This window comes from Oryzias latipes, chromosome 13 (genome assembly GCF_053564925.1).
Source record: "Oryzias latipes strain Hd-rR chromosome 13, Olatipes_Hd-rR_3.1".
Taxonomy (NCBI): domain Eukaryota; kingdom Metazoa; phylum Chordata; class Actinopteri; order Beloniformes; family Adrianichthyidae; genus Oryzias; species Oryzias latipes.
Genome location: NC_136249.1, coordinates 19,698,410 through 19,724,655, shown reverse-complemented (window position 1 = coordinate 19,724,655; position 26,246 = coordinate 19,698,410). Strand labels below are relative to the sequence as shown.

The 26,246-nt window shown below is 42.9% G+C and overlaps 1 protein-coding gene across 4 annotated transcripts; it reads right to left on the bottom strand.

Moving 5' to 3' along the window:
- Positions 1-2,880: 2,880 nt before the first annotated feature.
- Positions 2,881-24,818, bottom strand: mettl16 (methyltransferase 16, N6-methyladenosine). Of its 4 annotated transcripts, none has more exons than XM_020708299.2 (10): positions 24,715-24,818; positions 24,383-24,511; positions 14,212-14,399; positions 13,405-13,545; positions 12,091-12,206; positions 11,810-11,952; positions 9,960-10,029; positions 8,473-8,562; positions 4,468-4,725; positions 2,881-3,693 (listed from the first exon to the last, which is right to left on the bottom strand). In XM_020708299.2, exons 2-10 carry the CDS (start codon positions 24,508-24,510, stop codon positions 3,100-3,102), a joined length of 1,728 nt encoding a protein of 575 aa, XP_020563958.1. In that variant the 5' UTR covers position 24,511; positions 24,715-24,818; the 3' UTR covers positions 2,881-3,099. The 4 variants fall into 4 exon arrangements, with proteins under 4 accessions (XP_020563958.1, XP_078786174.1, XP_023817776.1 ...); XM_078930048.1 differs by having other exon boundaries at positions 4,552-4,725; XM_023962008.2 differs by lacking the exon at positions 24,715-24,818 and adding an exon at positions 24,584-24,705.
- Between the last annotated feature and the right edge of the window lie 1,428 nt (positions 24,819-26,246).

Below are 26,246 nucleotides of genomic sequence, written 5' to 3'. Positions count from 1 at the left end.
GAAAAAAGGTTCAGAGCACTGTCTAGTGGGTCTAGATGACCCAATCCCAACGTTAAAGTGCCTAGGATAGCACAAGGGTTAAAAGACCACTGGAAACACTTTTATAACAGTTTAAAATATGATTGGACTGGGACTGTAAAATAAATTTGTTATAAAACAAGGATACCAAATCAGTACCAGAAGCAATATGGATAAAATAAAACTATATAAATGAATAATTCCACTAAATGTTAAATGTTTTAGCGAAAATTCCTTTTTAAAGATCTGCTGTTTTCCAAACTGCCATTCTGTTCCAATGAGCTCACATGACTGACAGGCTCAAATAGTCTGGCAAAGTCAAAGTCCATACGTGACAGAGGGACATGTTGTACGAGGAGGAACTGTTTTGCGTACAACAACAAGGCCTGCGGTCAGGGTATACACGGAATGAGAGGCTCTGTTTTTCCTCTCATTCTGCAGAAGAGCAGTGCGAAACAACTGTTTCCCGCCATCCAAGACTTTTTATGAGCATTTGTCACATCTGAATGTTTCAGATGATCAAATGAATAAAACATTTGAAAAAGGTAGAACAAGTAAAAGCACAAGTAATTTTTTTGGGGGCGTAAATGAAATTTACTTGATAAGTTCATCAAATTGTAACAATTTGGGTTTAGAAAACCAAACAGGTCTGCATGGCAAAGCGCCACTGCTGAGCAAAAAAAGGCTCATCAGAAAACATGGCGATCACCAAGGCTTGTGCGTTAACTCATCTGGCAAGACTAAAGCTAAACCTTTAGGAGGTGACATGACATCTGCAGAAGAAACACACCACTTCAAAATAAAGATGACTGCATCAACAGTCAAATGTGGTGGTGGTGGTGGTAGTGTGATGGTCTGGGACACTTTTGCTTGCTCAAGGACCTGGACGTCTTGCCGTGGTGAATGGAACCACAGATTGTGCCGTTTACTAAAACAACCCTGAAGAGGAAAGTCCTCCGTACGTTCATGGCGTAAAAAAAAAACCGGACTTGGGATCGGTAGCAGAAAGTCTACCTCTACATAAACCTTAACGTGAGCTAAAGTCCTGAGCTGAGCCAGATTGCATTGATTGTGATGAAAAAACAAAGTTTATGCTCAAAAACCTCAAATGTGGTAGAATTAAAACAACTCTCCAAAGATGAGTGGGCTATCATTTCTACAGCACGGCCTAAGTAATTGTGCGAATTATATTTTTATATAATTTTTCCAAAAAACTCAATGCAAATGACAGTCAGTATAATGTTCATTTTACTAACCACAAAGTATTTGTTAAATGTAATTGAACAAACCTCCTAAAGATAACAGTATTGTTTTTCAAAAATAAAAATCTTCAAATGCACTATTCCACGTTATAACATACAATAGAGTTCCACAACATTTGACAGATTATAAAGAACTTAAAATGGTCATTTGTTTGAATTTGGTGCATTAGGTCATATTTACTGAATTCAAACGACATTTCAATCAAAAACATTTCAACGGGTCAAGTTACATTTGTACAAAGGACCTTTGTCTTCTTTGTCTTGTAGCAGCTTCACAATTCTTGCATCCGTTGAACTTGTGACTTTTTGGAGAGTTTCTGCTTGAATTTCTTTGCAGGAAGCAATAGCCTCCCAGAGCTGCTGTTTGAATGAGAACTGTCTCCACCCTCATAGATATTTTGCTTGAGGATGCTCCAAAGGTTCTCAATCGGGGTGAGGTCAGGGAAGGATGGGGGGGCCACACAATCAGTTTATCTCCTTTTATGTCCACAGCAGCAGGTATTCTTTGCAGCATGAGATGGTGGACTGTCACGCATGAAGATGATTTTGTTACGGAAAGCACAGTTCTTCTTTTTGTACCATGGAGGAAAGTGTTCAGTCAGAAACTCCACACCCTGAAGGGGCTGAGCAGCTCTCTCCCCATGATCCATGATTCCAGCCCAAACCATTACTCCGCCACCTCCTTGCTGTCGTTGCAGCCTTGTTGGGACATGGTGTCTTCAGATATGTCTTGGCCCACAGCAGCAATTTCTGCTTGAGTGTTGCTGAATAGAAGATTTACGCACAACTAAGCCTCTGTCTGGAGGATCCTACACCCTGATGTTCAAGGTATAGAGACACCAGCAGCTTCATATATGTGCTTTCTACTTAGTAATGGCATTATGGAAGCAGCTCTCTTCATCAGATGTATTTGACAGAAACTTTCCGCATTTTGCCTTTATCTGCAAGAACTCATGTGCTCTGAATCAGCCACAAATCTCTTAATGGTACAATGATCACGCTCAAGTTTTCGTGAAATATCCAACGTTTTCATATCTTCTCCAAGGCACTTAAATATTTCACACTTTTTGGCAGTGGCGACATCCTCATTTTCTTATATTGCTTGAAAATGTGGAACGTCCTTCTTTAGTAGTTTTTCCTTTAATTGAACTCACCTGGCAAACTAATTATCACAGGTGATGAGATGGATGCCAGTGATCCAAAGAGCCGTGAAACACAATATCATCCATGAGTTTATCTGAAAAATAAAGAATTTTGTCTTTTTGACACTTCAATACAATTTACATACGGCAATCATTTGGAACGCAGTGTATGTAGAGGTGTAAGACTCTCTGCCGGGTGAGTCTAAACACACAATTGAGATTATTTTTAAGAGAGACAATTAGATTTAGGGGGGAATTCTGTTTTTACTGTGTGTGTGTGTGTGTGTGTGTGCATGTATATGTGTGTGTGTGGGTGTGTGTGCGCGTGTGTGTGTGTATATATATATTTATTTTTTTCTTATATTTTTTTAATATATATATTAGAAAAAAGAAATTATTACTTTTATCTACCAAAGTGTCTGAAAAATGAAACAAAAATGTACCTTAGCACAATTAGCTAACAGGAAAAGCCTTTTAATACTCTGGGTCATCGGCACAGCGTACAAATATGAACATATCATCTAAATATGAGAATCTTTAGAACACACAGAAACACTTACGGTAAATGAAAAGGTAAAAACTTGGTCATCAGACAAGTGTTTTTGTTTGTTCAAATGTATCAAAAAACCCAATCATCTGAAATGCTTCCATTTGACATAAAAGACCAACTTTGATCATCAAGACTTTGCAACAGTTTTTAAAAGACTGTTCATCAGGTAAGTGCGCAGCTGGTTCATCAGGTCTTTGTTCTGACCCCCCACCCAGTGCATCTCCACCACAACCTCACTTTCCTCCAGCATCACCTTCAGCAGACACTGGAACAGAAAGTGTTGGACTGTTCCCGGGCTGTGGGGGCGCTTGGGGGGAGGTTCATTCGCAGCAGCGGCACTTTCTTTAACACACTTCTCTGTTTCTGCACAGCTGGAAGTCTCCATGTCTTCAGCCTCCCCTGGGACGATTCCCACATTTGTCACCTCATCTTCTTCCCCAGGTTTGCTTTCGATTTCTTCTTTAATTGTCAAAGTTTTTCCCGCTTGGTCATCTTCCTGCCTGGATGTAAGCTCATTCTGGGAGGGGCTGGGTGCATGGGGAGAAGCCGAGACCCCACTGGTTTGAGAGCTGGTGCCAGAGCACTGAGGCGCCCTGGGAAGCTCCCGCAGCTGACGCTTCTGCTCACGTCTCTTCTGTCTTCCGTGGATCCAGGTGTTCTCAACTGCGGTCAAAAAGAGGCTCTCTAGTGGCTTCCTGCATGGGACACGTTTGTGCACCACCTGTGGAGCAGCACACAAACCCCTCAGACAAACGTTCAGGTAAAGGGCAAACCAAGACGCTACTTTAGATTGGATGGATTGGACAAAATGAGCACCATTACCAGAAATGTAAAATAAAACTCACGCCAGATCTCTAAAACTTCTAAAGATCTAGCTTTTCTAGATCTTAAAATATGTACCGGTATTTAAAATTAATTCTAAGAATGGACAAAATGTTTTTCAACAATGCAAAAAAATATCATCTCGTCTGCTTAATTACATATGTGCATCAAAGGATTTACAAAAACATAAACCTGTAGATGAACCTGAAATGATTTTGTGAGCAAATTCTTCAAAACACACTCACAAATACATGGATAAGAATGCACAATCCTCTGACATCGTGCAACACACATCTTTGAAATTTCCCTGCCCTAAAAGCTTCACATTTCAGAATTATGGCTAATCCATTCTTTTTTTCCAACTCCAAATATATGAATCCTGGTCTAGCAGGAGTTTAAATGACCAACATTGTAAAAAAGCACTCTTAAGTTCTTACATGATCTAAAACATAAAATAAAATGGTAAAAGACCGTCTACAGAGGTCTGTTTCTGGTTGAGGAATGGATGACCTTTTAGTGTTGTACACTTTAAACATCCAAACTTTAAACCACCACTTAAGGACAAAATTATTTTCTTAATCTAAAAAACAAATAGTTATGGTGCTAAATTTGAAAAATAAATAGATATTTCATGGACTCACAACAAACTATAAATTGAAGTTAAAACATATACCTCAAAATGAAATCTCTTCAGTATTTTGGCAGTTCCACCCAAGTCTAAAGAACAGAACACGGTCGTGGCTGCAGTTCTTCTCACCCGTAGCTCAGTGAGGGTTTTCTCCAGGAGGACAGTGATGCAGTTCACAGGGCTGCAGTCAGTGCAGCCTGCAGCCAGGGCCTTGGCCTGGAGCTCCTTCACTCCTGACTCTGGTATGGAGAACGACAGCGGCTTCTGCGCCTTTTCCAGCTTACGTTTTTTACTGGGAGGAGACTGCGACAAAACAGATCAAAACAGAAACGGAGAGAGCCCTGACTGAGTACAGTGAGTCAACTAAAACAATTCCTATTTGTATGCATTCATCACATCATTTATAAGAAATCTGAAAAAAGGCAGTTCAGAAATGTCATAGCATTGTCTTTTAGATCTTTTTCTTCAAAGAATTACCCGTATTTTCCGGACTATAAGACCCTCCGGAGTATAAGTCGCACCAGCCCAAAAATGCATTATAAAGTAGAAAAAACCACAGATAAGTCGCACTGGACTATAAGTCGCATTTTGACGGGAAATTTATTTAACAAAATCTGAGACCAAGAACTAATAACTTGCACAACCTCATATGACACAATCATAGCAGACTGTTTATCTCATAATTTCACAGTAATTCTTTCTCATACTTATTTATTTATTCCTTTCATGAAGCATCATTGGCCAACTAATACTCTGTTTTCATCCTGTATTTGTAGAAACAGTTGTCATTTTTATTGCATTTCTGAATCTATGAAATCATTGGAAAATAGAATATTATGTTGTTAGCCTTCAAGATCTTACTGTAAAAAACAGTTTGCTGATTCTCTGAGTCACTTAACATACCTCATACATCAAATTTAGCCAGGAACATCATCTCTGTTCCTCAAAAATGAACATAACAGGAGGGTTAACAATTTATTTATTTCCATTTATTTTATTTCTAATACAAGTCGCTGCGGAGTATAAGTCGCACCCCTTGCCAACTATGAAAAAAAGGGCGACTTATAGTCCGGAAAATACGGTATTTGGAAAAACCATGATTTTGCCTTAAAATTAAGAACATCTTTTTGCTAATGGATCAGTTTGAAAAATATTTATGCCCATCCTTAATCCTAAAAGCATAACCGAAGCTTCATGCAACAAAGAAGAACTTAGAAACTTGATTACTAACAATAAGTCAAGATCATTACACAGAGCATGCATCCCAATAACCAAGCATTAGCAGCTCTTTCATACTTTAGTTTTGAATAGATCTACAATTAGAAGGTATAAACCTAATATCAAGTCTTAATATTACTCAAACAATTAAATATACAAGCACTAATTAAAGTCAACAAAAGTCTACTGCTTGGACACGTTTGTACAGCACAAGTAAGTAAACATGTGGACAAAAATGTTGGTACCTTTTTGGTTAAATGAAAAGAAATTTTACAAATGGTCAAAGAAATAACTTGAATCTGACAAAAGTAAAAAAATAGATAAACCTTCCGTGAAATTATTTTTCAACCATGCTTCAATAGAATAATTTACACAAATAATATCATACAAAACATGTTAAGGCTGAAAGAATTGGCTATTGTGACTAATGTGTCTCTTTGGGCCAGTTTTCAGTCAGAAAATGTACAGACCACATGAGCCACTAGAGGGCAGCAGACTCATTTTAAACAAACAGCTCGTGAAACCCCTGCAAACAGCTTTACAGACTGAAAAAAAAGACATTTTCATAGCCATGACAATTTTTGCAGCTCATTAAAAATGAATACATTCAGCCTTCTGAGGTAGTGAGGCACAACAACTGACAGACCAAACATTTGCATCTCTACTTCAAACCCTAAAACTTGATTTTAGAAGTGAAACCATTGCTCCAAAAACACGTCACTTATTGAGTAAAAGTGCTTTCCATGGATGCATCAGTGTACACCTGCAGTCAGGAGGAGGAAAACAATGAGGGCACTCTATTGACGTAGGTTTCACCTGAGGCTGCACTAAATCAAAAAGCTTTTGATCTTTTAAGGAATGCTGTAATAGCGTTAATTATCCAGCTGTAACTGAAGACAAACGGTCTCCTGCAACGGTGGTCTGTAAATTTACCGCAGTGCTGGAGGTCTCTGTGACGGAGCACGAGTCAGGGGGGTCTGCAGCACTGATGGAGCAGACAGCATGGCCGACTGACCTACAAACGGCAGCAGACTGTGACCTTCACACTGCTGCAGACTCAACTTTCACTCCCTGGAAGAGTTTCATCATTCCTCCTTTAAGATATTCCATTAATCTAGATTTAATAGACAAAAAAAACACCATCATCCATTCACTCTCAAAATTATTGAACTTCAGTCACCTGCAGATTTTTGGTCAAAATAAGCGGTTTTAATTAAACGGATACAATAGACGCGGCCTTGTCCGACGTCCCGTTAGATCCTTTTTCTTTGTTATCTTATTGTCTGGCACAGACGCGTCTCACTTCCTCCACGCTGTGCGAGCTCTGCTGCTCATGGAAATCAATAAAATCCATGGGTTGCAAATCCTTGACACAGATTCTTTCACCAAGCTATACAAACACATGCGGACTGCACCACAAAAACACCAAAACTGGTGTGTACACTGCAACACGCACACCCCTCCACAGATACCATCCTCTTCACTCTATTATTAATCCCACTCACAGCCTTTCACCTCAGTGCCGGCTGCCGCAGCAGACACAGGCTATGAATAGAGGGTGGCTTCACTGTAAATACCAGCTACAATGGAAAAAGCTGATATTTTATGAAAACAAACAAACAAACGAAAAATCTCCACATGTCCCTTTTCTGCTTATTGCATGTATTAAAAAATAAATAAATAAATAAATAGACAGTGCTGGGAATTTCCACCTTAAGGCAAAAGCTGTCCATCAGATTCTCAGTGGTCCTCTCCTCCCAACCTCCATTTTTTTTTGGCCAAGTCCCAAACGGTTGCATGGACTCCGTCTGGAGCGTCTTAAATCCCTCCTCCAAATACAGGGCTGTATGAGCAACAGTGAGCCTCAGGGCTAAGCATTTGGAGGTGCATCCACCTCCTTTAACTGGAATCAATACTTTTCCTCAATCTAGATGTGACACGTCAGAAAATCCTCTTCTTTTTTTTTTTTTAAATCTTCAAATCAACAGTATACCCCAAAAGAGATGGTAAACCTTGTGTTGTAAACTCTTAAATTTGATATTCATGTTTCTGACTGGAACCTGAACCCTCTCTGATGGCAAAAGTCTTGTTCTCAAGCTAAAAAGTCAGGAGAAGGGGGGGGGGGGGGGGGGGGGGGGGGGGGAGACAGTATTTATGTTGCTAAATGTCAGATAATATCTGGGGCGGGACAGAAGGAGCAAATTAAATGTCTTTTTTTTTACCTTTGCAGAGCAAATAGTCACATGTTTGTTAGTGGTAATAAGGAGGTAAAGTAGGTCACAGCTGCATGCGTGTCACATATGTTACAATACACATTCATGAGAACAGCAGGCACACAGAAAACGATGCAGCAGAATGTGGTAGTGGACCAAGCACAGAGTCACGCATGCAGAAAGCTCTGATGCAACCCCTCAGGATGAAAACAGGCTCCAAAGAACAGCAGATCTGTGTAAGCATGGCAGAGGAGAAGCAAAGGGGCAAATGTAGGCCAATCCTTCTGCTCTGCTGCCTTTTTGCAGGAAAGGCCACAACTCCCGAAAGCATTTCTCTTCTCCTCTGCCTGCATCTGTTCGATTCAACGCGATAATGCTGCAGCTCAGTTCATTATAGTCTCTGTGTGACACTTGTTATTCAGGTTATCTTCCTCTCTGTCCAGACACATCAGTGACACAGTGTGAACAGTCCTGCCCTGGCAACTGTTGCCTGGCTACAGCTTGCTAAAACATCCCATAAACATCTCCCTTGAGAAGGGTGTAAGTGCACGTAATGGAGGAGGAGGGAACGAGGAAGGAGCAGAGCGGAGAAGGAACTCCATTAGTAAGCTTAACTTACAGGAACAATCACATCGTCATAGAAACTCCAGGCCAGAGCCCACCGCATGGTCCGACCCTGGCAGAACTCTGTGTGGGTCACTTTAGGCACCTAAAAAAACAAACAGAAATACACTTAAATAATTCTTTTACAGCAGTGTTTAAACATGAAAACGAAAAAACTAAAGGGAGGAGCCAGATTCACTAGTCTGACTCACAGGAAGTCCACTCCTGCAAACTTCCTGTCAGGAGCCCACATGATTGGTGCAGCCCCTGATGCATGTTTTTTATTTTTAATGGTTTTGCTACCACCCAAAATAACAGAATGAGGTTGTAAAAGATTAATTCTCTTTAACTCTGCTTCTGTTTGGGACATGCATCTAATCTTTCCTGATCTAAACACACAGTTTCCTCCATGACTGTTAATAAATCCCTTTAAAGACCCACTCCAATGAAAATCATATTTTTGATGTTTTTAACATGTTCTTGTAGCATTTTTCTCATGATGGACACCATGGACACCGTGTTTCTGAGTATCTCTTTATTTAAACTGTGGTGAATCAGGAGCAGATGAAAAAACCTATCAGTTGTGACGTACAAACTGAAATGGGCGGGTCAAAGCCTTCCTGCTCCGCTCCATTCTGATGTATCCACTTGCAAACAAATAGATCCATGTAAATGTTGGGGTTGTGAGCGGCTGTAATCTAGCGGGAGAAAGTGTAAACGAAGGGATGATGGGATATCAGTGGAGGCTTACTTCTGCTCCAACGGTCCCGCCTACAACTTAGAGGTGCGTTTCTAATGAACTACTGCTGCTCTGCAGAAACTATGACCTAGAAAACAGTTTTTTCAGAATTATGGCTAAATACAGCATAATGATAATGAAGAGACCACTGGGAACGCTTCAACAATAGACCAAAAGATGATTGGAGAGGGAGTTTAAGATTAGGCTGAATTGTTGGGGGGGGTCATGCTGCTGTTCATCTGGCTTTCATGTCTCCTGTTTTCTAAATCAAAACAGAAAACAGAGGGCACACAGAGGAGGAAATGGAGAAACGGTTGATGACAGCATCAGCATATTAGCAGGAGCTGGATTTATTTTTACAAATGCTCTGCGATGAGGCATTAGTCTCCTCTCTTTGGATGCTTGCCAGGGAGGAAGTCAGGTTAATGAGCAGAGGCGGCGGTTTCAGTGCTTTGGAGGAGGATGATGAAGGTGTCTCAGGTGCAAAAGGGGTGAGGGGGGGTGTCTCTCCTTTTGCTTGCAGAGGCCTGCAGCCAGAAGGAGTCATGTGCTGCACTATTCTGCTAATGACGCTAATGCATGTTAGCAACAGAGCCATGTGATTCAGTCATGCACTGATAACGGAAAATGGCTCATTCGAGGCTTGTTTGTGATCCTAACATATTAGAAAGTCCGGATCAGTGCAGAGACTTCTGAGGACAGACACTAAAGAAAGAAGAGAAACGTCTGAAGGCGTCTGCTTTGACCCCTCTGTGGACACTCACCCCTTGCTTCCTCAGCTCCTCTTTCAAAGGTGCCAGGCTGCATTTCTTCCCCAACATGCAACTGTACCACCTGAAGGAAAAGCAGAAACACCTCCACATAAACCGTGTGTCAGCCGTCTGCACCAGGAGGCAGAGATCAAACAGTCGGCGAGCCTCGGGGAGCGGAACAAAGGAAAGTAAAAAAAACAATAAAGACAGGGAAGCATCCGGCAGTCGTCCCAAGGAGGATACTGATCAATAATCTCTGGCATGCAATAAAAACGTGAGTTTAAGAATCATTAATGAGCCGCAGAGTCCAGATAAACACAACAGTGTGCACAGATCAAGGTCTGGAGGAACATACGAGTCCATCTTCACTTTGTCTTTAAAAGATGAAACGATAACATCACATTTTTATGCGTCAGTCTGAAACATATGTTCAGACCTGGAGTATTAATGTACAGCAAAAATTTATATTTGACTTTATGCTTTAGTGTGACTGATGAAAATCAGTACAGTTTGTTAACAAATGAAAACCTTTTTTGGGACATTTCCTAACATAAATCTCTGAAAATGAAAAGGTTTTCCTCAAAAAGGAATGATGCAAATTTAAATGAAATTAATTTTTTTTCAAATGAATAGTTTGTAGGTATAAAATAAAACAAAAAGACAGGCACCATCACACCTGACTCCTCAAAACTGCAAGCTTTAAGCTGTTTATCTTGCAGCTTGTGTGGAGGAGGGGGGGGGGGGGGTGACAGAGCGGGGAGAACACGTCAAGCCTGATCAGACACAATCAAATATTGATCACCCCTAATATTCCCAGATGTTCAGTACTTTTCTTCACAGTGGGGAGCAGGGATCCCTGAATAACCCATCAGGAGTGCAGCTGCACGAGCCCCCACCCTGGGTCTTCCCTTTTCAAGAGCGTGTGATCTGATGCTACTATGAAAGATAAATGGCAATTTTCCCATCAATAGGATGGATGTGGAGTGTTTCCTCATTTCTGAGTGCAGCTTGAAGGACCCGTCTGACAGTAATTACCCCTTTCTGAGAGGAAGGAACAGGGTGGTGGTGGTGGGGGGGTCTCACTGGACAAATCAGGGAGGCTGGCAGCGTTTCGCTAAACACCTGGTGGCCCGGCCCACTTTTGAGAGTGACAGCCAGCTCTGGTGGGTTCGCCCAAACCTGTTAAACACGTCAGCGTTTTGCTCTGCTGCCCCTCCTTGGTACACAAGTGTGGAACACAGGGGGCGGGCAGGTGTTCACATCAGACCCTCTCAGGACGCTTGTCTCTTCAATGAAGCACGCACATGCACACACATGCACGCACATGCACACACATGCACGCACATGCACACACATGCACGCACATGCACGCACATGCACGTCCATGCACGCACAGTGTTAACCGTTGGAAGCCAAGCAGGTGTGGCACACCTAATTAGTTTTAATAGCTGCGCTCCACCCTGTTCCTCCCTGCTGCCCCGGTGACAGCTCCGTTAATGGGGGAGGGTGAAGTGGCAGTCGCTAGAGACCCCCCCCGCACACTCAACCCATCCACCCAAACACAGCTGTTCCCTGTGGGCTCTCTGATGCGGCACGTGGAGGCGTGTGCCAAAATCATTGCACAAACTGTGGGTGACGGCTCCATCATGTGCAGCCATCCATCTGGTTGTTACACCTCTTGACTCCACCCCCCCCCCCCCCCCACCACCACCACCACTCTCTACAGCCCTCAGAGCCGTTTAAACCTCTCCAGGCCCCCTTAACCCAAACTGGAGCCCAGGATTCTGCTCTTTTCTCTGGTTTGACTTTAAGAGCTAAAATGTTGCTGCAAATGAGTGTACAAAAACACATTTCTGCCTCACCGTAGGCGTTTCTTCAGCTGCAGACTGTCATGAATGATTCTCTTGACAAATTCCAGTTCGCCTCCCTCTGCCATGATCTCAGTCACCCCGCCCGTGTTCACAGAGCTGGGAGGAGGTCGCCGTGAGTTCCTGGAGTTCACCCCCTGGAGAGCGCAACAAGACGGGCCAAGATCAGGACCAAATCCCATTAGAGGCCTATAGTGTCAGGTAAACAGTGCTTCATGTTGAAGCAGCGTTGGTCCGTGAATGACGCCAAGGCATCCTCTGAAGAAAACGCTTACCTTCGCTTCTAGCTGGTTGGCAAAGAACGGAGGATTGCACATGCAGAAGTCATAAACTATTTCGGTCTCTTCTTTCAAGGCGTCCATCAGTAAAGTCTTCTGCGGGACTTTCACCACTGAAGGGGGGGAAAAAAAGGATTTGTCTGAATCCAATGACAGCTCTGCAGCACATGGAAGTCTGGAAGAGTAACATTTTTGAGAGGGATGACACAATTCTAGATCAAAAACCAAACCGTATGTTACACCATTACACCAAATCATGGGGAACGTGAATCATTGCATCCCCACTGTAAGTGTTAAAGACCCACTACAATGAATTTTGTGTTTCTGGTGATTTTAAAATGGCATTTTTCTCATTATGTAGGACATATATAAAATTATAGAAAATTAAATGTAAAATTGTATTTCTGAGGCTTTGTTCAAATCAGAGGAGAAGATGAAAACATGCCATTGGAAAAAGCCTGTAGCTGTAACGTAGTTGCTTTGCTCCGTTCTGATGTCTCCACTTGCAGACAAATGGATCCACATACGTCTTGGTTTTCCTCGTCTGAGGCGACATCTGGCTCCAAACCGTACGGCTGGATAACTCTGATACTGCTCACCATTTTTGTTGCACCGGTAAAGTTATATTGGGGTTGTGAAGTGCTGTAAGTTAGCTGGAAAGAGTGTAAACAGATGGATGATGGGAAATGGGAATGGGCCTACTCTGTGCCAACAGTCCCGCCCACAACTCAGAGGTGAATTTCTAATGAACTCCGGCGGCTCTGCAGAAACTATGTTCTTGAAAAATTAGGATGAAAAATGGCAAAAAGACAATTAAAAGACCACTGGGAAAGCTTTTAGAATGATTAAAAGATGATTGGAGTGGGACTTGAAACAACTGTTATGCTAAATTTAAGAAGGATTTAGTGTTTATGGTTTTATTACATTACACCAGGCTTAGTATGAGGCAACCAAGTGGTATTACTTCATTGTTACTTGCTAATTAGCAAATTAAAAATGATTTTGTTTGTATATTTTTGTAATATAAATATCATATATTAAACCGAAATAAAAATGTGACCCAAAAATCGAGGTTTGAAATGAATTGGTCAAACCTCCATTTTGAAAAATTCGATCACTATTTTCATAATCTGCTGTTTCCAGGATGCTCTTAAGCTGCCATTGATGTTACCAATGAAGCTGAGAGTCAAATGTCCACAACAACTTGGGCATCAGTGCCATGTCTCAACTCATCCTAATGTATCATGCCAACTTTGGTGGTTTCAGGACACACTATGGATTGTTTTGTTTTTTTAAAAAAGCGTCTCTCACCCTTAACCAGGTCTGACAGGTTGTTCTGCTCCACGTTCTTGGTCGCATAGTCGAAGCAGATGTCATCCACCTCTGTGGCCAGGAAGAACCAGCCATTCATGGTAGCTCCCAACAAGGGGTAAATGCAAGAGGCCCCGGTTCCTGAGAGGACAGGAAACACAATCACGCTAGTGTCATGATGGACTGGCTGTCCCTCTGTGGTACGGAGCTGTGCTCCAGAGCCGTTTAGGAAAATAACAATCCAACACATGAGGGTGAGGAGCATCAGGAATGTGACCCTATGTCTCCCTGAATAATTATCCGGGGCTGGGGGTTGGGGTGGATAATAAATGTCACATCCAGCTGTGGTTATCAAATCACAAGCGGCATAATTCAGTTCAGGCTCAGACACAGACAGAGGCACCGTCCATTCTTATATGGTAAAATATAAGGGAGGAGATCTCTTTGGTCGGCTTCAGAAACCTCCAGAGACTTGAACCTCTGACCTGGAGACCCACACAAACACTTTAATGTCTGCAGGGATGCGGCAGGACACACAATGACTGACAGGAAAGACTTGGGAATTCAGAGAAGACTGCTGCTTTTTCATTCAGGAATAAAGTGCCACTCAATAGGGATCCAGAACTTTTTGGTTCTGAAAAGAGCAAACACTGTGACACGGTAGATTGTCCTCAAAGACATTCAGCTGAAACCAGAACCGAGTTTACATTTCTTTTTCTGTCAGCAAATTTTCCATTGTGTTGTTTGTTGGAGATCTTCAGTGGTGTATTATTCCTTCTGCTTTTTGACCTCTTCGTCAGTGTTTACCGATATCGATGCCTCTGCGTGGTTTCTTCTGTCCATCAATGAGGTCCTCCACCCAGTGGATGTAGTTGAGGCGCAGAGGGACGGTGGGTATGAGGCGCTCCAGGGGGATCTCAATGGTCAAACCAAAATCCTCTTTCAGCAGAGTGCAGGTCAGAGCTCGCACTGCCTCTGGCTCCTTAAAATTCACCCTGCAAAGGGAAAACGGATTACTCACTATGAGTCACGCACAACAAAATCATCTGCACAAAGCAGATAAAACAAGCATTTAATTTAACATTTTGTTTAAAAAGTTTTATAGGTTTGTATAAAAAACAAATTTTCTTTGAAGAATAACTTCACTTCATGCAGAAAGACCCCTGTCATTTCCCCCAAAGGCCGCCTGGCAGCAATTTACCGAAGCGGCACTTCATTAACCCGCTGTAACCCTCCAACGGCAGCCAGGCTGCTGCACATCGCACACAAACGCACACAAGCGGGACAATGGGAAGATTAGCAGCCCATCAATTTAAAATAGCCTGCTGATGACAAAAGATTTCCACACATCCAACACAACTCAGACCATCCCAATTTCCAGTCCCACTCATTTTGAAGGATTTCAGCTGTCGCACAAAGAGAGTGGGCGAGATAGGTGTAATTAAAGCTCTGTGGAGTGAGTTCGCACCTTAGGAGATGCAATTAGCCAAACCCTGGAGATGGGGGGGCGTCTGCCACCTCCACGGCTGGTGTGAGCAAAATCCAGCAGAAGAAAGATGGAGCATAATTGAGTTTTGGTTTATTTAAAAACAAACTAACGAAACTATGTTTTATCACATAAGAAAACGAAATGAAAGGCAAACACGAGAAAGATGTCAGAACTAGATAATCAAGATGCCAGTTTAGTCACCTATAGGAATGATTAGACTTTATCCTAAAATATATCTTCCTAAAAAGGATTTCATAAACAAAACCAAACAGTTAATTTATTTCATTAACAAAACTCACAGTAAAAGAGGCAGAAAACCCTCCTAGTGCTCTGAGTTTTCATGCAGGAGTGAGAAAGACGAATGAATCCAAATGAAAAGCAACTCTCCTCCCCTCATGAGGTTCATGGTCCAGCTTTAAATTAGAAATTATATTCAAATTAATTTTATTTCTATAGCACACATTTTTTTTTATGAAAAAAGGAGCAGCTCAGGGTGCTGTACATAAAAACAAACAAGAACACAAAAACACCAATCCCCACATATGCAATAAAATAATAAAATAAGCATAAAAAGTGCATTAAAAAAGGTCTAAAACACCTGAAATATAAATTAGAAGTTAACATGTAAAAAGTACAACTTGACTAAAAAGCATTAAACAAATAAATATGTGATAATTAAATCTAATTAAAAGCTGAATTAAATAGATGCATCTTTAGTTTCTTTTCAAAAACCTTGATGGTGGATGAGGCCCTCACATCCTCAGGCAGGTTTGTTTCCCAGACGAGGCCCGTAGTGTGAAAACGAGGCCTCGCCATGGATTTTTGTCCTGACCCTAGGGACCCTCAGCAGCCTGAGGATCTAAGGGCTCTGGGACGGTCATAAGCTAAAAGCAAATCTGATATACTTGAGAAGTATATCCGAAGGACCAAGACCACGAACCCTCTTATAAACTATTAAAAGAATCTTAAAATCAATGCTGACGCTGACAGGGAGCCAGTGCAGAGATGTTAAGACTGGTGTAATGTGCTCCCCTCTTCCCGGTTCTCGTTAAAAGGCTTGCAGGGATTAAGAGCTGTTTTCTTCACACTGGAAAGGAGGACATCACAGTAATTTATTCGTGATGTGAGAAAAACATGAATTCAGGTTTCAGCAGCAGCTGGAGAAAGGCTCTCACTCAGGCGATATTCTTCAGATGCTAAAATGCCGTTTTAATGACTTGATTCAGGTGTTGGTCAAAGCTAAGATCTGCATCTAGAATCCCACCCAGGTTCCTTATATTATCACATATAGTCATATCTCAGCTCTCTCAGCTTCAGGACCGATAACCAAAACTTCTGTTTTTGTCTCAATTGAGCTCAAAGATGTTCACATCGCAGATCTGAGGATCTCAGACTCTGACCAAAAAAAAAAAAAAAAAAAGCTAGAAGGACAAAAGGGAGGTGATAGATCAGCAGAGATCTCCCACTCCCCCAAAAAATGTAAAGCAGGCCAGCCTCTCTCAGCCCTCTTTCTTTCCTCCTCAGGGACATTATTAGATAAGGATCAATATTCAGAGAGGGGGCTGCTTTGGCCAGCACTCCATTTTTAGCTCTTCCTGTCTGTGTGTGAGCAACGCACCCCTATCCCTCGCATCAGCAGCGGATGCAACATCACCATGGCAACACCACCTACCGAACACATATGGGTAGCACGCAAATCTGGCCACGCTGGAGCAATGGCTGTTGGCAGACGGAACGTGAGCGTGCCCGAGACGTACGCCTCTGCCGCTACGTGGATTCGACCCGGCGTCCTTACGCCATCAACGGGACACCGTATGGGACAAACTCGGGAGTGGGACTTGTAAAAGGGGAGATCTGCAGAGCTCACCGCAAGATCTGAGACAAACAAGGCGTCGACAGACTGAAAAGCATAAAAAAGGCAGGAATTTAGAATCAAGCGCTGAGAGGCAAAACTGCTCTCGTTTCAGATGGATGCTGATGACATCATTAGCTGCAGGACAGGAGGGGTTTAGTGCTGAAACAGGCGAATCGCTTGCGTGAACAGCATCCCGCGGCAAAATGCGCACCCCACCTCCGCTTGTAGTGAGGTGCCCTTCAAGCTCAAGGTGCATCTCACCCGCTCACGGAAGTGTGAAATATTTTGTGCTGACGAGCAGCACCTTCTCCCATGTCAGGAGTTTTCCTGCCTGGATCTTTTTTTTACTTTTCCTCACAGCAGCAGCAGCAGAGCGGGCATCACACCAAAGCCAGCAAAAACTTACAGCTTTGTTCCAAACGCCAGTCAGGAATGTGACACAAACTGCAGGGATGACCAGAACAAGCTTTTCAAGCATAAACGATTTATGAGGAGCTTTAAATAAGGGAAAGCAGTCTTTATGTAAAACCTGTGTTTAAGAAAGAAAATTGATCAGCGACTGGGATCAGTCTACTTGGATTACTTTTGTGCTATTTGTTAAAAAAGAATCAGTCAATGTGTTGTTTTTGCTGAAGAACAAGAACATATGATAACCATTTGTATTCAATAATGTAGTCAGGAAAAATTAAAATCACACACAGCCTATAGTCACTTTGTCTTGTTAGTCCTACGTAAACCATATAATTCAGATTTGCAGGAGACGGTGTGTCATCACAAACCCACATCTGACTGATGTTTATCAGCTTCAGCTCCATCTCCATCTCAGTGCATGTGCTGCCGGTCTTTGCCGTGTCAATAACTGAGGGGAAAAAAAATCATCTACCGCTTCTAATGACGCCAGAGGTTTATCACGAGGAGCCACATAACAGGCTTCAACGACCGTTTCCATGGCAACGACCACAAGCCGCCTCCGCGTTAATCATCATGGTATGCCAAGTCAAAGAGCATGGCTCTTATTTTTACATTTTTACATTAAAAATGAAGCACATCAATAAAGACAACTAATAACCGATATCTTCTGATAAGAGTGTAAAGACTTTTACTGTCGGATCGGATGGAGAACACGCAATCCGATCAAATGCAAGGTTAACAACACAACGCTGCGCTTCAGTAAATGAACCAGAGTGACACCTCAAGGGTTACATGCTTGGGCGAAAACAACTGTGTAGATACACAGTCATACTTTTTAAGGTACATTTTTTACCTCAAACTGTCCAACCAGACAGTGTGCTTTCTGCTAAAACAATAAAAAAAACAAAAAATACACATTTAACATTTGAGATATTTTATGAAATAATGTTAACAGCTGCAGAGAATTTCCTTTATCGGTTAATTATTCAGATTGAAAACCTGTCGGCTTCAGACTCTCCCTGGCTCCAGCTGGTTAGTCACATCACCTAGTAGGGGTGGGATGGTGATAGGTTGAGCCGGGTCCTGGCTGGTTGGGTGGGCCGGGGTGGGTTTGGGGGGGGTGGGCTCTGCCGGGCCTGCCGTTCTCCCGGCTCGGGGCTCTGGTTGCCTGGGTGGGGTGGTGGTGGGGGCGCACACTCTGCCGGCAACTTGGCAGGGGTTCCTGGGCGGGTGCCTTCTGGGCGCAGGGTAGGCAGTGCGGCTGACCGGGAACGGCGGCCGGGTGCCGTGCTGGGTGGCTGGTCGCCGTGGCGGGGGCTTGGGGCTCTGGGGCCTGGGGTCGTTTGCCCATGGCCGGTGTTTCGCCCGTGGCCGGTAGTTGGCGCGTGGCCTGGCCCCCCGGGGGTTGACGCCGCAGTCACAGCAGGGGTTAAGGGGGTTCACTTGGGTGGGTTTATTATTATTATTATTTTTATTATTATTTAATTTTATTTATTTATTTATTGGGGGGGGGGGCTGGGGGGGCGGTGTGCTAGTCCTTAGGGAGGCCAGGGTATGAATGGTGGGGCTGGACCCCCCTACCCCTCCGTTCTGGCACCGGGACCCTTCCTTGCTGGCTGTCTCTCGGCACTACGAGGCTCTGGCCTCCAACTGCGGCTGGCTTGCCGTTTCTGGCTGCCTGGCCGCTCTGGGAGGGGGGGCGCCTACCGCGGCCGGCTGGGGGGCCGGTCGCTCGGGGGAGCCTTCTCCCCCGGTTGTGCCCATCCGCCCGCTCCTCCCCGCTCTCATCCAAACAAATATTGCACACAGGCACATAGGGCTCCGGGAACTGGATGGGAGGGGTATGCTGGCGGGGCTCACTGGGGATGCCCCTCTCTGGGTTCTCATTGGCACCCGCCCTCCTCCCCGCTTTTTACTTGCATATTAGACACTCTGATTCATCTAGGGCCTTGTGGAGAGGGTCTGGTGGAGGGGGGCATGGTGAAACATCCGTGCTCACCTTTCGCTGGCCCCCCCCACAATTTTAACTTCCTCTGTAGACACACACACTGCATGCTAGCAGCACACACACAGCAAATACACACCACTCACTCAGGTACCCCGGAGTAGGGGGCTTTGCGGCTTGGCAGCGGTGGAGCCCCCCACACTGGGGACCTCCTATTTTACCTGCAGCACACACACAGCACTCCCACACCTCCATACATGGGTGGGGTCGGGGGGGGGGGCGGCCGGGCTTCACCCGCCTGGTCCTTTCAAGGCGGACGGGCTTATGGGTATCCTGTCGGCTGCGGGAAGGGTCGGGCATACGGCGCTGGGGGTCGGCCGACTGGGGGGGGGGTTACTGCGTGGCGGTGGGGGGGGTAACTAGATGATTGTGAGTATGTGTGCGTGAGTGCATGGGTAGGACGGACCTGGGGGCTGGCTCGCTGGGACCCTCTGGGGCTTTCCCTCCTCATCACAGAGAGGGGAGGTCACTGAGAGGGTTGGGGAGGGGGGCTCAGATATTATGGCGGGGGGGGGGTTGTAGTGTGTAGGGTTGTAGGGTTATGGGGGGTGGCTGTGGGTGCGTGGCGATCCCTGGCTTGCTTAGGTTGCGTGCCTGGGCTGGCTTGCGGAGACGGGGCGCCGGTCGGGGGGTGGCCGGCTCATGGGTTCCGGGGGCCCTGGCTTCGTCCCTGGCCTTTGTCTCGATGTCCGGCGCCCGGTGGCCCCCATGGCTGCCGCCTGGTACGGCTAAGCGCTCCTGTCTTGTGGCCTGGGGGCCGGACACTGGGTTCGCTTGTGCTTCTGGGCATTGGGGGGGCCCCTGTAGGGGGGGCCCTCTCTGTGCCTGGCTGGTGGGGTGGGCGGTCCCCTCCTCCTCCCCTCCCGGGCTGCCTGGGTCCGGATGCTGGGGGGGCTTCTGGCCTGGGGGGGCTCTCCTCCCCTCTCCTGGTATGGCTGGTCTGGCTGGGTAGGATCTGGTTCCCCTTATGAACACACGGTTCACGTCGGCAGCATGCATGTATCTCCACCCCCACGTGCATGTGCACACTGCCACACTGCTCCCTGTCTGCTTCATCCCTCCTCCTTACCCACAGTGTATTGATGGACAGATTTTTTTCGCTCATCTTAGTGTCAGATTTTCACCTTTGATGTAACATTCGTCTTTCCAGCAGATCTGGTATAATTGTTACAGTTTAAAATAATAACTTATTCAAATCAGTGCTTGTATCCTCCACCTTTTCACCTTTCTTCCTTTTACTCTCTTCCACCCTCCTTTCACATTCTTCCCCTCTCCCTCCCCACACACACTAAATGTAACAAATAAATAAAAAATAATACGACAAAAAGGGGTTTATACAAATCTACACTCTAGTTTCTTGAAGCTATATAACCTCTTTTTGTGATAGTAAAACCTGTCCAACACAAAAAGCCTTCAGCTCTAATCTGTTTGCTCAGCTGTTGGACAGAACAAGTTTAAAGAAAAAAAAAAAAAAAGATATTATTCAGATTGGAAATTTTCCATGTCGGAAATAAAAAAAAACAGCTGTAAAAATTTAAAAGTTGTTGAAATTAGGAACCACAAAGACAGCTGAAGGCTTTACTCGCTCTTCCTCCAAATCCCACATCACCGTGTCTGACCCCCCCCCCCATCACAAACCAACATTCAGCCTCTTTCGGGGTTCATCTGTTCCAGTCAAACTCCTGCTGGAGTGTCTGGTCTCCGCTGCCATCAGGCCTCCCCACTGACACTCCCTAATGAAGGGAGTTCCATCTCCATTGAGGGTTGGCCGAGTGGCTCCTAGAGATTACTCTCACCCCCCCCCCAATTCTGCTTTAAAACCTACAAGATGGATTCCTTGAAAAATACAAAAGCAGACTAATCCCTTCAGTGATGGAGCAGCAGGCTGAACGGGAAAGGAAGAGACTTTTCTGCAGACTCAGCTGCAGACAGAATTTACAACGTTGCACTGATTCAGGGTGGCGGTTCAAACAGAAAGGACTTCCGCCTGTGGTTACAGACAAAACACAAACCTACTTTGATGACTTTTTAAATTTCTGTACAGATAAATTATAATATTTAGACCAATCACATTGAAACACGAGTCATTACAGTTCTTGTGGCTTTTTCTCTCTTAATGGAAGACAAAAATAGAGAAAATTAAGCTTAAATTGCATTTCTGAGTATTCCTTTGCTCGAATCAGGAGCAGATGGAAAAGAGCTTATGTGACGTAGAAAATACACCTGGCGGGCTACAAGGTCCCTGCGCCGAGCTCTAAGCAATAGGGAAGGGAAGAGGGGCGGGTTACTTAGTCCCAATGATCCACAATCAAGAGGAGAATTTCTGATGAACTCCTGCCGCTCTGCAGAAACTATGTCCTAGAAAAGGAGCCAGGATTTTTGGCTAAAAACGCCATAATTATAATGAAAAGACCACAAGAAACAATTTTACAATAGATCAAATGAGTTAAAATGAGTTAGTAGTTTTAAACATCTGAAAGCACAAACTGCCTGATGAAAGTGTCACTTCGCATTACCTGGACAAGTGATGCTGCTCAGCTCCCACCATGACTTCTCGGTTTTAAATAAATATTCTCACACACACAAAATCACACACACATAAATCCAAACCCTGCCAGCTCTTTGTTCATCACATCTGATAGACGAAGAAATGCTGCAAATTGTTAATCAACGCCTGTCACATCGGGACATCAGTGAGGTCTTACAGCATGCCCATGCAGGCAGCTCAGTCCACTGTCAGAGGAATGACTGGCAGTTTCACAGCCAAAAAAAAGAGCAGTCAGGCTGAGGTTTTGACTCGCCATGACGACACCAGATCATCTGTGAGACACAGACAACAGAAAAGGACTTTTTTCCACAGACTTTCCACCTCCACTTCCACGAACCGGATACAAGAAAGGACAAAAACTTTAATTTATGAAATTTATTCAGTCCAGGCCTGAAAAAATGAAATACTGTCTCCAAACACAAACATGAACTACTCAGAAACTTCCTTAAAGTGTAAGTTAGATCAACTTCCCAATACACTTACACTGCAAGGTGTAAATGATGTTTAGAAAAAGAAAAAGATAATTAAAAGAAGCAAAAGTAAAGGTCTTTAGTGATGGTAACCCATTAATCATCTGTGGAGCACTGTTCTAGCTTCTGCTGCTGCCGGGAGCTGAATGAGCATCAGAGCGCGTCAGCTGGGACACGAGTGCTGCTGAATGTGTTCCTCAGGGTGAAAAAAGAAACGCATGTGGAAACACCAGAATATTTCTTTTTAAAAGCACATGAAAAGCTGCTTTAGCAACGTCCAACGTTTAGATTTCTGGTGTTTAGCAGCAGGGATTTGCTGGGACTGATGAAGCAGACCGTGTGTGGTTGTGGTTCTAGTGATCCTGCAGCTGCTCTCCATGTAAGGGTGGAGGAGAGTCCAGTGTTTTACAAGTCATCCATGTGGAAACAGTTTTTGTGTTATGTTTTTAATTCCTACTGACAGGGGGGGGGGGGGGGTCCTTTCACATTATAGCAGGTGAATCAAAAAGTCATTGATGAAAATATCAACTGAAAGTTGCACGTGTATAACATGAAAATCAAAATATCCAAGTTATTCTTCCTTTTAGTGAAAAAAAAAACACCCTAAAACTGTAATCGTCTCATTCATGCTCTACAACTCAATGACTTTTAACATTAATCTAACTTTATAAACTCCCACTCCAACTAAATTTTGATCTATTGTTGAAGCGTTCCCAGTCGTCTTTTCATTATGATTGTGCTGTTTTTAGCCAAGATTTATTTTTTAAAACTGTAATTTTCTAGGACACCATTTCTGCAGAGCAGCAGGAGTTCATCAGAAATTAACCTCTGGGTTGTGGGCGGGACTATTGGCACTGATTAAGCCTCCAACGATATCCCATCAGACCTTTGTTTACACTCTCTCCCGCAAGCTTACAGCCCCTCACAACCCCAACCTAACATTACAGGTGCAACAAAAAATGCAATATTAGAGCTATCCAGCCGTACAGTTCTGAGCCAAATGCCAGATCAGACGATCAAAGACCTACGTGGATTTATTCGTCTACAAGTGGATGCATCAGAATGGAGCAGAGCAGGGAGCCTGTGGCCTTACAAGTGCAGCTTCTTAGTAACAACTACAAGCTTTTTAAAACGTGTTTTTATCTGCTCCTGATTCACAACAGTTTGAAGAAAGAAATACTCAGAAAGCCAGATTTAATCCTAATTACCTTTTTCATGAGAAAAACACAATTTTCATTTGAAGTGGGTCTTTAAGGTTCTTTTCTACAAAGGTCATAATATGCAACACTGAAGAGACTCCATTAACTTGTTCCCTGTGTCAGGACCAATTTAGGAAAACAAGCTTTTAGTTATACGGCGTCTTCTGCCTGAAACGCCTTACAAATGGACATATAGACGTCTAATTTTAGTCCTCTCAGCACTTTAATAATAGTCTTAAAAAAATAGTCTTTCAAACAGTGCTTTTGCTTTTAATGCATTATTCTTCTGTTTCTTAACTATTATAATTTTAAATGTCTATGATTTTTTCCCATTCATATATTTTTTTAACTTGTCTTTTATCCACTGTTTTGTTTTTATGATGTGTGCTGCTGAGCTCCAGATCTAAAAAGGCTCTATATCTAGATAGATGAAAGACATTTTAAAAATCATGTCATGTATAGAGCCACTGTATTATTATTTTTCTTTTAGGTACCATAAACAGCTGTGAGCGTAAAACATTTTCGAAAATGAAATGACCGGTACATTTCCTTCATAAAATAAAAAAAAAGACAAGATTTAATTTTTAGCTTTGTTTATTCTTTTATTTTGAAAGTATTGCAACATACTTTCAAATAGTTCAAATTGATATTTTTGTTTTATTTGGAAGTTAGAGACTCTTTAAAAACTGCTAAAAAAGTATTTCAGTATTTCTTCTGTATTTAGGAGAAAAACATGCAGCATTTCCTTCTTAAAGGGTTTGACTTTAATTTGCCATAAACAAAATTGATGTAAAGAAGGGGCAGTGTTTTAAGATTTTTTTTTTTTTGCATTCTTTTTGTTTGTTTTTTGTGTATCATTTTTTTAATACCAAAGAGTTTTCTACAATACTTAATTTCTTACAAATGTAAATGTTTATAAAGTCAGCTGTATAATGATATGATTCAGGGAGGATAAGCCAAAAAGGCGTTTTTAAAACAGCTTCAGACCAACATGGACTTACACGGGTCTCCCTGCAAGGCTGGTGTGCACGTGCTGCTGGAAGTCCGGATACTTTGAGGCCAGATAAGCGAAGTCTGGAGGTTTGTCCTTGTACCGGTTCCGAGGATGCATAGATTTGTTTAGAGCCATGCTGTACAAGAAAACAAGAAAAATCTAGATTTTGAACTAGCAAATAAACATTAGCTGACTATCAATAATTCACACATTTAAGCCAATTGAGACTAAAATATTATCTAGATAAATGTTGAAAATGTTGCGGCTGCGTTTCATAGCTGGAACAGAAGTTTTTTTTTCCACCTTAGATAAACAAACAAACAGAACTCAAGAACTCACGTTAGCCAAACGTTTCCCTCTATGAAGATCGCTTCCGGAAGCCTTCGACGTCACCACTCCACGCACAAACGCGTTGACGTCACCCTTTAAAAATCAATTAATTTTTTTATTTTTCATAAAAAGAAAAAGATTCAGTAAATGTTTCAATTGATGTAACTTTTTAAATGCTATTTTATTTACATATTTTCTCATACTACACTGCTAACACGAGTTTTGACTGAATTTGTTTTTGGAATATCTATTTATTTCTTCACTATGACTTTGATTATTAATACTGTCAAGGTTTGTTAAACATCAACCCTTTTTTTATATCTATGATGAGTTCTGGCTATAAAGATATATTTAAAAATATAAAATATTAAACATTTAATGTATTGTTATTTGTAACACTACTTAAATTGTTGCCAGTAGTAACTACACTTACTTTTAAATAAGGAAATAATTAAACCCTATTTTAAAGTCACATATTTAGTGTTTTCACTCAAAAGACTATGCCTGTCTCTTAAGCAAATTTCCATTATTATTATTTTTTTACATTCGCTTCCTTTAGGTGTCTCTACAGCAAATGATCAGTCTTCATCTTACCTCGTCCTCTGCATCCTCGCTCCCACCAACCATCCACATGTCCCCCTTCATTACAACCACAAACTATCATCCCTGGTGGTTCCAACCTCAGCATCCTTTTACCATCATAATCACTGTTCCTCCTCTGAAATCAAACCAAATGTTACATCAATCTTTGCATGTAACACCAAACCATCTCAGTCTCTGATGTTTTTGTTTCCGATCCAGTCTGTCCTCCTCACCTTCAAAGAGAAACTCAACATCTTCAGCTCAGCCTCCATCTTTCTCATCGTCTCTAAACCAACAACATGGCTGCTCTCATCACAGTCTTCTACACTGTCCCATTCATTTTTGCAGACACTCTTGTCGCATGTAATCAATGGAGATTCCCGCCTAACCTCACCTGTCTGTCTGTCCATCAGCACAATAAATAAATAAATAAAAAAAGGTTCAACGCTGATCCTACTTCCACTTTAACCTTTTCTGTCACACCTACAGCTCTTATACATGTCCTGCACAACCTTCAATGTACTTTTTAGTCACTCCACACTTCCACGTGAAAAACCACAGCTTCTCGGTCATAAACTTTATCTAGATGAACAAAGAAACAATGCTTCCTTCTGATCTTGTCCAGCAGCCTTCTTGAAACAAATATTGGATCTGTGGTCATCTCGACTGGCATGAAATCACACTGTTGCTCTCAAATGCTCACTTCTGACGTCAGCAGCCTCCACTGTCGTTTCCTATAACTTCATTGTGTGACTCATCAGCTTAATTCCTTTTTGTGTTTTTTTTTAAATCCAGAACTTAAACATTGAGCTTTTGATCTGCAGAACTTACAAAAAATACATCAAGGTATTTCATGAGAACACAAAACGGGTTTGATGGACTAACTGGCAGGCTAGGGAAGAATTCTGCTTCCTTCCAGCAATTTTGAAGATAAGCGAAGACATCAATACTTGGAACCC